Consider the following 13,523-nt stretch of genomic DNA (forward strand, 5'->3'; position numbering starts at 1 on the left):
CCTAATAAAAATTATCACAACAAAATCATGTACAATATATTCGAAAATTAAAATACTATTGTTTATATGTATATTACCCATAATTTTATGGATTGTAAGTTTAAATAAGAAGGATACTTCTTCAAAACTACTTCAAAATCCTTCACTCAAAATTTAATAATATTCAGTCGTAAATCCCTTAAACAGTGTACTAAATGTCTATTATATAGGTTGTGTGGAATAATTGGCACATTTTAAGAAGTGTCATTGCCGTATCAACTAAGGCCCCTTTCACAGCGAAGTAAATTGCGACCCAACACCATCGTACATTCAATATACAAATTCTTTCATAATATATAATACCATTTCTTTCATTGCCTTATTGGGACGAAATTTACTCAACCTAAGTGAAATAAGCTCCATTCGCACCGTACGCTTGTTTGCCACCTCAGTGTTATAAAAGAAATATTACTTAAAACATTAATACACTCCACTAACACAAATGAATAATATTTGAAAATAATTGAAAATTACCACAAATGTGTAAACAAACATTTGATTACACATCACTAAACGTGACTAGTTAAAAGGAATGTATGAATACTGCATTGTTTAAAAAATACACGGGACAAGCTTAAAAAAGAAATGAGGGGTCTAATTTATATAATTCAATGAGAAATCGCAATAACTGAATATTAACTCTCTAATACCTTTTTATAATAAAACATTAAATTTACAAATTTTAATAATATCTAAGCTATTAAATACCTACAGTACTGTATATACATTTATAACTTTGATAGGTAATGATATGAGGATGAGAAGTTATTAATATCACCGTATAAATCTGATTGACTACCATTACTTCCTAACTGTATTAAAACTCATACACGAACTATGCGCGGTGCGGACTAGACAATCGTTTAGAGTTATAGATGCAACTCGAGATCCGCTCAGATTTTTTTCTTTTGCTAGACTACACTGTTATTTAAGACTTATTTATATAAAGTTGACCAATTCCAATTAGGCTCAACATGTTATCACATTCATTTTGTTTCTTGCCAATAACTTACGCCTCACATATACATACAAACGGCGATAAATTATAACGATAATCGTAACCATCTATTTACATCGGTCTCGCACGATTTAATAAAAATAAAATGTAAATGGCTAAATATTTTCAGGTCTGCCCAAAAAGTGGCAAACAAATTTGCGCCTGATAATTAACGAGCTTTAGGTCGTATATTTATAAAGTTATTCTTTGATATTTGTGATGGGGTATTCGACAAAAAAAAATGAGAAAAACAAAATCGCCACATATATAATAACTCCAGATTTTAAAATCGAATTATTAATCATTACGATTACCGCTCCATCTATAGGACCCATAATAAGTACATCACATTGTCAACAAAAAGTCTGGCACTGGACGTAGCATGTTTGCGACAAACTACTTCAATTCGAACTTCTTTCAATTGGCACATTGAAGACCTACAAGTTTTTTGAATCTATAAACGAAACTAATTACTAAACCATTTTGCGGATTGTAAAAAATTCATTCAATTCCATATATAAGTATTACATTAGTAAACACTTATTTAACCAGACATAAAATGGAATAGTTTTATTTCTGGTTAAAATAAGCTTATTGTCAAATTCGATGTAGATAATAGTTATTAGTAAATCTTATTCATACAAAACCCTGTTCTAAAATAGCTCTTTTTCATTAAAACGTTGAATAAATTGTAATAAAAAAATTAAAATGCAATGTTTACCAAAACGTCAGTGTTCATTAATTTTGTCAATGTTCAATAAAAAAACGTTAATATTGGGAATAAACCCATCTTCATCACATTATTAATAGTAATTTTACAATCAAAATATAATCCATTTTTCTCTGTGTATCATTACGACGAATGTAAACACATGACCGTCACAAATAGTTACAGTTTGCACAACTGAAGGCAAATTGGAGCTACAACGCCAACAGTTCGCGCTCAGCGAGCCGAGGCACGCAGTCACGCTCGTGCTCGTGTCACAGTCGCTCATGACTAGGGATCACGGATTAATTCCGGAACTAGTCGAGCTTTTTAGATCTAAATACACGTAAGTTAAACCGGTAGTTATTACATTAAAATTGGAGCTAGTTATACAGAAAACAGCTATGTGATATGGGCTTCCCCTGGGATATCCATATATTACCTATAATGTGACTCTTCTATAATAATACAGCCTTAGCCTAAAGTATTTACCACCCTTAAAATTCTTGGAAATTTCTTATCTACTGATCGATACTGGGTGTAATGTCGAATAGTATACATCTAAAGATTAAAATAATATTATAAATAAAAACAGCGCACCACGTCATAAAACAACACAATAAATGTGATTCATTTTCAGGTAAATCGAATTTTAGGCAAATTTTTAATTTACCACGATTCATCATAGTACGAAGAATGGTCGACAATGTCGAATAGTATACATCTAAAGATTAAAATAATATTATAAATAAAAACAGCGCACCACGTCATAAAACAACACAATAAATGTGATTCATTTTCAGGTAAATCGAATTTTAGGCAAATTTTTAATTTACCACGATTCATCATAGTACGAAGAATGGTCGACAATGTCGAATAGTATACATCTAAAGATTAAAATAATATTATAAATAAAAACAGCGCACCACGTCATAAAACAACACAATAAATGTGATTCATTTTCAGGTAAATCGAATTTTAGGCAAATTTTTAATTTACCACGATTCATCATAGTACGAAGAATGGTCGACAAATTATTGTAAATTAGTTATTGTTTTACGTGAGGCAGTTCATAAAAAACTAGAAAAATGCCTTAGCGCCCTGAATTAAGTAACGATGAACGATTAAAAAGTCCAGTTATTGTCTGAAGAAGGCAAAAAGTTTGCCATTGATTTTTGCCAATTGTCAAAACCATGAAATGTCCTCATAGTACTGTAAGGTATACCTTAAATCGGTATAAGATACCCACAAGACACGAAATCTTGAAACGAAGTGGAAGGAAAAGAATTACATCTGCAAGAGAAGATAAACAGTTAATGCGAACTTCTTTGCAAAATCGTAAGAAAATATCTGAATTAACTGGTGAACTAAGCGAGACGCTGGGTAAAAAAAATCTGCTGGAACAATTAAAAGAAGGCTCCAAGATGCAGGCTGCAGGATGATGGAGGTTGCAAGGCAAGGAAGAAGTCATGGCTGTCTGAGAATAACAAGAACTTACGTTTGCAGTGGTATTTAGAATATCAACATTACACCGAGGAAGATTAGATGAATATCAGTTCGTCGGAGGAATCCAATTTTAATGTATGTCATTTAAACTATTTAATGTTACAAATACATTTGAGATGTAATGAAGTTAATGGTTCATTAACAGACGTATTTTCAAAAATTTTATTATTTTATTAAATTTCAGGTACATTTTTGGAATTGCAGGTGCCACTTACGTGAGATGCAGAGTTGGCGAAGAATTAATATCGGAGTGTGTGGTGCCGACTGTAAAACACGGCAGAGGCAATATTATGGTCTGGGGCTGCATGTCTGCCTCAGGAATTGGATTTTTTTTTAAGCCAGTTGTAATTTTCTAAGGTAGCAAATACTTTCGTCCAAGACTGCATATATGTATATATAACTAGCGCCAATTATGAAGTATCATAAAATAATGCTCAATGATTAACGTTTTATTTACGTCTTCAATGAGTGTCAATGGGTTTAAACAACCCATTAATGGTTGCAATATAGGAGCGTTGCTATAAAGCAAATACGCACTACCCCCGACATTTATATATACTTCTTCTCACACTTCTCTCCAACCACCAACAAACGTACGCATTCGTGTTTAAGGTTGTCACACATGAAGTCATAATTAATAACTGAATACTCAATTGTCTTCCTACAAATTAATTACAATTTTATAATCTTATATACATACATTATTTTCACGTATCTGACACATATATTGCAAAAAATATAAAATCATATTTATAATTTGAGATGATAAGAAAAGATCGGAAACAAAGTGAGTCTTACATTAAAAGATTGTAAAACATTTTACTGACATCGAAAATGCGTCTTCAGACCAGTAAATTGATTGAGATATTATTGTATATTGTATTTATATATAATATACGATACCCTTTAATCATTAATTGAATAATTGTCATTGTGCGACGACCTTTCAACCAGTGAAGTTACGATACGGACGGCATTTTATTAACTGCAGTTGAATCAAATGAATAAATATCCCGACAGAAACCCAGTTATATAGGTCCATTGTAGCTTCACTCACACATACAGATGCATAGGCTGAACCGACATTATCTAGTTTTTAACACACTATGTGAAACTGCCAACATGATTTGTCACACCCCTCATTACATCGCGACGTGAGTGTACCTACAATTGGCCACATAGGTTCTGTGAAGATACTCATGGTTGGGCGATTTTTACAACCCTACAGTAAATACGGCCCCAGCAAGTGTACAGATGAGTGGATACACCGACGGTGCTGCTCAAACTGGCGATGCGGCATGCAAGCGACGGGCGCGAGGCAGGGTTGCGGTGGGGTGAGAACGCGATTGAGGAGCAGGTAGCGACGCAGCGGGATGCAGCAACTGCAACAGTAGCCGCAGTCAATCGGCCAACACGGTACGTTCAATCGTCGTCAGCTTGTCCATGAGCACGCGGAATGACGGCCGCTCGTCAGGCATATGTCTCCAGCAAGCCCGCATCACCTGTAAAAATGGTAATGATATGATATCAACTTCGCTCAGTAATGGCAAGACTCACCATCGGCGATTAAATATTATTACATTTTTTAACAATTATTATAATGAACATAACAATTGTCAAGGAATGTGATAAGCAAAAGAGTATTTGTGGTCTGTTTTAGTGTTTGTCCTTATTAAATTTGCAATTATTTGCTAATATTTATAAGGTTATCAGATGGTACATGAAAAACATCGCCTAACAACATAAATATAAAAAAATGCACTGGAACACCCATGTTACTTTTTTTTCATTGTCATCTTTGTAGATCCTATCTAAATGATACTCCATTAGACAACTATAGACAAAACCTCTCTCTTCTATACTAATAATGTTAAGGTACTGTTAATAATACCTATATGTGAGGTGTCAACTTGTTTGACATTCCATATCAAAGAAATGTATAAAAATATATCAATTAATCGTTACTTACACTGTATATTTCGTTCAAACAGCCTTTGGGTTTCTCAAGAACTTGACCTTTCTGTACCATATCCACGACTTCAGAATTTTTCATTCGACCATATGGCACCTGACCGCATGTAAATACTTCCCACATAAGTACTCCTAAAAAAAAAAAATATTGTTCTTTAGAAAATATTTCATTTTAATACATCACAAAATACTAATATATATGACGTATCTGATAGTTACTATCTATAGCCTTTTGACAGCTAACACCTTAAGTGTCGCATATGCGTTGGCAAATCATGAGTGATTAATAAAATTAAGCAAGATAATGAAATTAACAAGAAGACACATTCGTATAAAGACAACAGTCATTAACTAAGGGGAAGTGTAAAATATTTCAAGCCCTTAAATTGCTTTAAGGGCTTGAAATGTTTTACACTTCCCCTGGTTGGTAAACTGCAGCCTGCGGGCTGCAAGCGGCCGATATTTGTGCGGTCCGCGACAAAGTAAACAATTTTAGTAAATGATTTCATATCCCAATAAAAAAAAAGTTACTAAAGCTGAAATTATGTCGTCTTTCACTTCCGTTTATACCAGAAAGAAAATGGACAGATAGTGATTACTATCTGATTAGAGGACTTTTTAACTGTCAAGTATTATTTTCATTCATTCATCTGGTAATATCAAAATATAATGAAAAGACGACAATAACAAAATATTATTTTGCTCATAAACTTAATAGAACTATGTGTACAGGTATAAATTTTCTCCTGCGACCCATTCGCTTGCTCTAAACAAGCGGATTACGAAAGGTAGAAGTTACGGCAACGACGAATGTACATCCGCATTGATACATCACATTGTCCTATGTGGTCCTTGATTATACTAGTGTGACGACCACAGACTTAAAACCATGGACGTAATGAAAAGTTATTCATTACGTCCATGGTTTTAAATCTATGAGGTCAATGATATATTGAGATAACGAATTCATTCATTTTCTAATCGGTTAATAGAGAAAAGTGTAATCACAAACAGGAGAATAGTGCTTGCACACTAATTATAAATTAATAAATATGACTACATATTTTTTCTTAAAATGTAACTGTTTATAACGATTTATCATTATTAAAAAATATATATTTGAATGAAAAAAAAAAAAAATATATATATATAACTGAAAGGTTGTTTCATTAGTAATGTATTGCAATACTTACCAAAGGCCCAAACATCAGATTTTGATGAGAATCTCGTATAATTGAGAACTTCTGGTGGCGCCCATTTGATGGGAAACTTTGTACCGCCAGAACTCGTATATTGATCGTCTAAAACGTATCGCGCCAATCCGAAATCAGCCACCTGAAAACATAAAAGTAAATACTTCAATAAACACATAATAAAATATAGCAATATTAAAAATACCTTCTGAACAAATCGCTTATTACGCTTTTTTCTATAATTATGGAGTACAAAATAATTATAAGGTTTTTATTTTATTATGTTAAGTAGTAATTATATATACTATGATAATAAGCTTATATTTAAATATGATTAAAATTGTACTACCAACAACATTAACTACAGATTACTATATAAAAAAGGAAAGTATATGAAAATACCATACTTTGATATTTTTTACAATTTGAATATAGTATTAGATCTCGCTACGGCTTTGGATGTTCCCTAAACATTATTTAATGGATATTTTCAATTAAATATCATATAATTATAATTATCGTAAATTATAGGCATTGTGCTACAAAGCTTATAGCACAATGTAATAAATACTTTACAGATAAAAATTAGAAAAATAAATACACCTTATCCTATAACTACAGCACCATTCATCTAAAGCAAAAGTAACAACTTGACAACTTTCCTGCAGTTGTTTGTATAGGTCAATATAAATAAAAAATATATTATACTCCCATTAAATACTCTCTATTGGAGATAAGCTCGCCTTTGTGCACTATTATGTTTGTTTTTACATTTTTATAACCTTTTGTGTACAATAAAGAATAAATAAATAAAATAAATAATGTAAGTTTTATCATAAAGCATGAGGGCAAAATTTTTAATACTGTCACTTATTTTTAACGAACCCCGTATGTTGCGGCAAACAACTTGTCTTTACATTCTTCACAATATTTACTTTCAAATGCTGTTTAATTCATCTAAAAGTTTTATATATGCAATTCATCACTTATGCTATAATTAAATATCAATTATGCTGTAATTTCATATCAATTATACTATAATTAATTAAAAGCGATTTGCTTAGCAACCCGACTGCATTGTATCACGTTATTGTTAATCTTTCATTTAAACAAATATTATTGATAGGTCACGTATCTGGAAAAATTTGCCACGAGATCTTAGGCCAATATGGGACAAAAAATTTGTCAATAATAATGAACCAAAAACTTACTTTCACTACTTTTCCATCTCCAACCAAACAATTTCTTGCAGCTAAATCTCGATGAATATAATTTTGTTTTTCTAAATATGCCATTCCATTGCAAACCTGTAAATATTTATTAAATTATTATCATAATTTAAAATATTGTATTCAGCATTCTTTTTAATTTATGACGTAATAAATACACGATCCTAGAAATTAAATTCTTCAAAAACATATGTTCTTAATTTGAAATTTAAAGTAGATTTTATATTATTTGTACCACAAGCGTTTATATATTTGTACATGTAGAATAATTAAAAAATATATACTTACTTGTATGCACATACCAAGCAACACGGCGGGTCCGAGTTGGTCGGGAGAAGTACGGCGAAGATAGTTAAACAACGAGCCGTGCCTCATGTATTCAGTCACAATGTAAATGGGTCGGTGTTTGGAGCACACGCCGTATAACTGAACTAGGTTGTCATGTTTCAATTTTCTAAAAAAAATTGTTAAGTAAAATTTCTAAAATGAAGTCTCGGAATTAAGGCAGAAAATAATGGTTATACTGCATAATATATAATTGATATAATTAATACGTAGGTTATGACTGTCCGTAAAATGTCTATATTAAATCCATTCCAAATATTGTCCTTCTTTATTTATTAGATTTCATTTAAAATAAAAAAATAAACATAAAAAAAATGTAATATGTATTCAATTTTGTAAAAAGCTGTTGTTATCCCAAAAAAAGATTAAAAAAGGCAAAATTATCATTAAAACCTTTTTTATTATAATCAATTGTTTATAAATACTACTCTCCGTCTAAAGTTTGCCTTAAAAAATTGCTTTTAGCGATAAGACCACTCGTTGTTTTCTCAGCGTGCTCTTATCTTGTATTTTTTTCTATGATTTTGCTAAATTAACTATTGTAATCTGTTGGAGGGAACAATAAAGGGTACCTATCTACTACATCATGTTGGATACTATTATTAGAAAAACAGTGACACTCACGTCATAACCTTGGCTTCTTCTATAAAATCGTCCTCTGACATAGTGCCCTCCTTCATCATTTTGACGGCGGTATCGATGTAACCACACCACCTGCCGCGTCGCACCACACCGAATTGCCCCGCGCCCAGCTCCTCCAGGAGTACCAGTTCTGACGGGTCTATCTCCCATTTGTCTATAATGTAAATTGTATATTTATTACTGTTTTACCACATAAAGCCGTTACACGAAGACAAAGCCGCAAAGTAAGTCGTTTGCATTCTGTGTTCTGGTTACAAATATCCAATGATATCTCTACTGTACGGCAAGGAAATCATTGGCTACTGCGACTTGTTACAATTGTTCAAAGGTAAGTAACGCTCGATATTCTTTAACATAGCACTGCCTCACAGTACTAACAAAACAAAAGAAACAGTGGGAACTGTTTACAATGTTTACAAAACATTTAACACAAATAAAAAAATTAATATGTGTAAAAAATATTATCTAGTAATTATGTATATATAAGTTCCAATGAGTTTAATATTAATGTCCTGGGCTATTCATTATTATTATTCTCAAACTAATTATATAAAGAAAAGAGAACAATTTTACAGCTAAAATAGGTACTAAACTAATAGTATAGACAAAAACACTAAATATTTATTACACATTATAAAGATTGTGCATTTGTAACTGCCACATGTATCAAGTTTTGTAATTATGAGTCACTGTTACAATATGTATACCGTAAATAATTCACAATAAAATTGCCAATTATAATAGTGATATCTAACCGTGCGATAAGCCGGCTGTAGGCGGCGCAGGCCTGTCGCAGGGCGTCGTCTTAAGGCGCGAGCATAGCCCACCGCTGTTGTGCTTGTGGTAGTTGATTAGCTCGGGTATACTCGGACAGCAGTGCTTGTCCGATAGGTAGAACTCCCCACGAGTGTTCTGCTTTATATGGTAGTGTTTTGTCTGCGGGTGATTACTGGAAGGAAAAGCAAGTGTTCATTATTTATGTGAACTTAAAATAAGCATGGGAGAAGTAAAAATCTTAGTAAATACCATTCACAGAGGGAGGGGGAGCGGGGGGCAATAAAAATCACGTGAACTTTTATCCTCCTCTTGTTTTAGATAAAGAAACTGCACAAAACATTTCAGTGTTAAAATTTGTTATAGAGAACAATAAAACAATATGTAAAATCTTAGCGGGGGAAGAGTACAGGCTATTAGTATATTTCCTATTGGCATATTTCCAAAATTATAACAAAATTTTTAAGTAATATAAGAATCAGTAATGAAATAGTAAGCAAACTTACAATTTGGTATACAGCGAAAGTGTGTACATGCCCTTTGTGGAAGAGTTGCGGACAACAAAACATCCTTCCTTATCCTCCTGCTTGAGCAATGATTCAGCGTGCTGTCGAGACATTTCACCGACATACCATCTGTAATAGAAAATTCATACCCAATTAGACTTCATCTTCTATTTTTGTAATATTTTATATTTCTTATTATTAGCCATTAACTGTTTACTGCTGAACATGGGCTTTCCCCATAAGGGCTTTGGTGGTATTTTAAAAGGGTTGGTGCCCATCTCTTAATCATTGAGCTCCCTTAGTTGCTTCTTACGACATCCACGGAAAAAGAACGGGTGGTCCATTTTATGCTGGGATCACACGACAATCTTTTTTAATATAATAAAAGTAAACTAATGAATAACGAATTCGCGAATTATGAAGCGATTTTAACAATTTTTTTTTATTTATGAAAAAACTTTCGTGTGGGTCTCTTACTATCGTATACGAATGAATATGAATGAGTACAAAATTTGATAAACTTGAAATATCTTAGAAAAGCTTTAAAGGCGAATATATATTTTTTTAATACATTAAACTCCATCTATTTAAAAAAAAATCAACATTACTGTTTCCATAATAGGGCTAGAAGCAGCTTTGTAAACGCTGTGTATATTAATATTGTTGATTGCTGACACATCGCGAAACTTTGAATACTATTATATATAATATATAAACCACGTAAAAATACACTTACTCATATTTTTGTAACCCTATGGTTTCCTTTTCCTTAACGTAATTACTAGGTATATATCCAATAGACCTAAAACAAAACGAAATTAACGTTAAGAAAAATCTCTTTATAACAGCTATATCGTGAACACAGTGGTGCATATAAAATACCGACCCATTTTCATCTTTAACTTTCCACCAATGCTCCTGTGAATCGTCAATGACTTCGTATTCGGCGCCCTGCGAACAATAAACCAATTTGGAGCCTTATTGAAAGAAGTGTAATTTAATTATATGCATTTGTAAGGCAATTTTCGGAGATATAAATTGATTATATGAATACATAGCTGGTCTTTTGTGTAAAGGAAATAACACGCACCGAATTTTAGATAACTTTAAGTAGCCGTTGAATTTGCTATTTGAAAATATTGCTTTCAGTAGTACTAAAGCCGCCTTATTTTATACAGACATCTACTCATTACCAGAGGAAGACTTTGTACAAAAGTCGTTTGCTTGGGCACCTCTGTCTTATTCGTGTTTCTACCGTGAAGCAATTGTGTTTGTATGGCTGTTACAGATTGAAAAGTGGGATATGGCAGTGAATTTACGGGGTACAGAAGAATAACATCTGAGTCCTCAGGAATGGCAACGTATGGGGGGTATCAAGGGCGAAACAGTATACTTTGTTATTTCCATGGTACTGCTCATGTCTATAGGCGACGGTTACCACTTTCCATCAGGTATGACGTCAGCTTATTTGCCATTCTAAGTTGCATAAAAAAAATTATTTGTAGTCGTTTATTTAGAATAGCAAAACAAACCGGCAGTCCATCTAATGGAAAGTAGTAACTGTTGCTTATAGACATGAATAGTACCATAAATATAACAGAACATACTGTGTCGTCCATGTTATCCTTCATGCGTTGCCATTCCTGAGGACTATGGTGTTATGTACCTTGTAATTTTATTGCCATATGTTATCCTTCACATGGAAACACAGCCATAGAAACAACTGCCTCATGGCATCTATAACACATGCGATCAATTAAATCAAAATTATCTTCAACTTTTACGTAATAAATATACTCGTTTTATTAATTAGTCATTGTACATAGTTCGTTGTTATATTTGATATATACCAATTTATACTTCAATCAATTATCATATTATTTCCAAAATAATCGCAATAATATGTTATAATACAGATATATTATAGACAATATCAAGTAAACAGTTAATTTATATAGAAAGTAATTTTATCCTACTGTGTATGTATTATGTATTTATGTGTATTAGCCATAAAATCCACGATGAATCAGACGGAATTATATTAATAGCTCTACCATCAAACTTATAGGAAGTACCTACAGATATCCTTAAATAGACTACACGTAATAAAAATAAATATAATATTTAAAAACTGAAATTCTCTTTAAAATTATTTTAATTATAATATCAGTGCTCTCTGTCTCTTTTTAATTCAGTATAATTTTTAATTGAGAAAGAAAAAAAATACAAATTCAAAATACGTGTATTAGATTTTTTTATGAATATTGAGATGCAATAATTAATATATGGCAACTATTGACAACTATGTAAATATCAAATCTTAATATTATATTATTAATAATAAATGCCACACCACAACACCAGTCGCCTGGTCCTCGAACTAGGATAAACTATGTCATGAAGCACAAGACTACGAACAACAATAATAACTCATATTGCTGGGTTAGGTAATGCGGTTGGTGTTAAGGTTAAATAATAAATGTTGTTCCCGTTAAATGTAATAATTAAGTTACAATGACAATAAGTTACTCTGGCAATCCAACGCGGAAATGCCGCAAGCGTCATGGGGACTACCCTTGGGTCGGGTACGGAACAAAAATTTGACTGGTTATTATTATTATTACAAAACATTATTGTAATTAAAATGTAGATAAGTAAGTATGTAATAACATTATAAAATATGTAATCTCCTTAATAAATAAGAATTTTAGTCACAAATGTAATAAAACTATAGGTTTTAATGAATACATGTTACGGCGACGAATACAGCACTAGTCTTTTTTGTATTCGTACGCAGATTCATATGCGTGTGACGTCAGTGTTCGGTGTTCATTTCGTACTGCATCGAACACATATTAAAACCGCAGTTTCGACCGCTAATATTTTTCATTGAATAACGTTTCATCAGTCAAATTTCGTAATATTTATATAATAGTTGCATTAAAATTATGCAAAGTTTATATGCAACAGTGAGTGTGCAATTAGCAAACCACTCAAATGTCAACTTTTAAAGTTACGAAATACTCATTGAGTTGCAAACGCGATAATTGTATGCCGTTTACAATATTATATATTTAATATTAAGATCACTTACCTTCTCTAACGAAAGATCACCGCTTTCAATCGCCTTGAATGGATAGAGTGCTACTACTACTTTGGTCCTTTGTTTATCCTGTAAATTAGAATTTAAAAAAAAAATATATAATAAGCAATTTTTTTAATAACAATAAAAATTCAATAAAATTAAAACTGCATATACAATAGATACCTATAAAAGACAATGATAACACCATTAAATTGTAATCTATTAAAATACTGTGTAAAATACTTTAAAAATACTGATTTTTATATTCATTATATGTACAAAAGACTTTTGGTTTTGTCTAATCCAAAGAATTGCGTCTTTAGTATGTATAATATATTTTTTTAAAAGATACGAGTAGATGGGTTGTTTCAAATTGCACCCATTATTTTTTTCTTTTTGTAATTTTTTTATGCAACGTGGAACGGCAAACGAACAAACAGCCCACCTAATTGAAAGTAGTAACTGTCGTCTGTAAACATGAATAGCACCGTGGATATAACAGAGTATGTGTCGCCCATGATACCCCTCAT

General features: G+C 31.9%; 1 protein-coding gene across 5 annotated transcripts in view; it reads right to left on the reverse strand.

Moving 5' to 3' along the window:
• Positions 1–3,174: 3,174 nt before the first annotated feature.
• The window catches only part of LOC113523528 (tyrosine-protein kinase Btk29A), a 31,222-nt gene continuing 20,873 nt past the window's right edge, over positions 3,175–13,523 (reverse strand). For all 5 annotated transcript variants that reach the window (XM_031907484.2, XM_052902290.1, XM_052902293.1 and 2 more), the window contains 11 exons: positions 13,003–13,080; positions 10,795–10,859; positions 10,645–10,710; positions 9,909–10,037; positions 9,384–9,577; positions 8,611–8,782; positions 7,930–8,095; positions 7,624–7,719; positions 6,413–6,554; positions 5,218–5,351; positions 3,175–4,750 (listed from right to left, as the gene is read on the reverse strand). In XM_031907484.2, coding sequence (XP_031763344.2) covers positions 4,649–4,750; positions 5,218–5,351; positions 6,413–6,554; positions 7,624–7,719; positions 7,930–8,095; positions 8,611–8,782; positions 9,384–9,577; positions 9,909–10,037; positions 10,645–10,710; positions 10,795–10,859; positions 13,003–13,080 — 1,344 coding nt within the window. In that variant the 3' untranslated portion in view covers positions 3,175–4,648. The remainder of the gene's footprint in view (positions 4,751–5,217; positions 5,352–6,412; positions 6,555–7,623; positions 7,720–7,929; positions 8,096–8,610; positions 8,783–9,383; positions 9,578–9,908; positions 10,038–10,644; positions 10,711–10,794; positions 10,860–13,002; positions 13,081–13,523) is intronic.

This window comes from Galleria mellonella, unplaced genomic scaffold (assembly GCF_026898425.1).
Source record: "Galleria mellonella isolate WM207_F2 unplaced genomic scaffold, CSIRO_AGI_GalMel_v1 utg90, whole genome shotgun sequence".
NCBI lineage: Eukaryota > Metazoa > Arthropoda > Insecta > Lepidoptera > Pyralidae > Galleria > Galleria mellonella.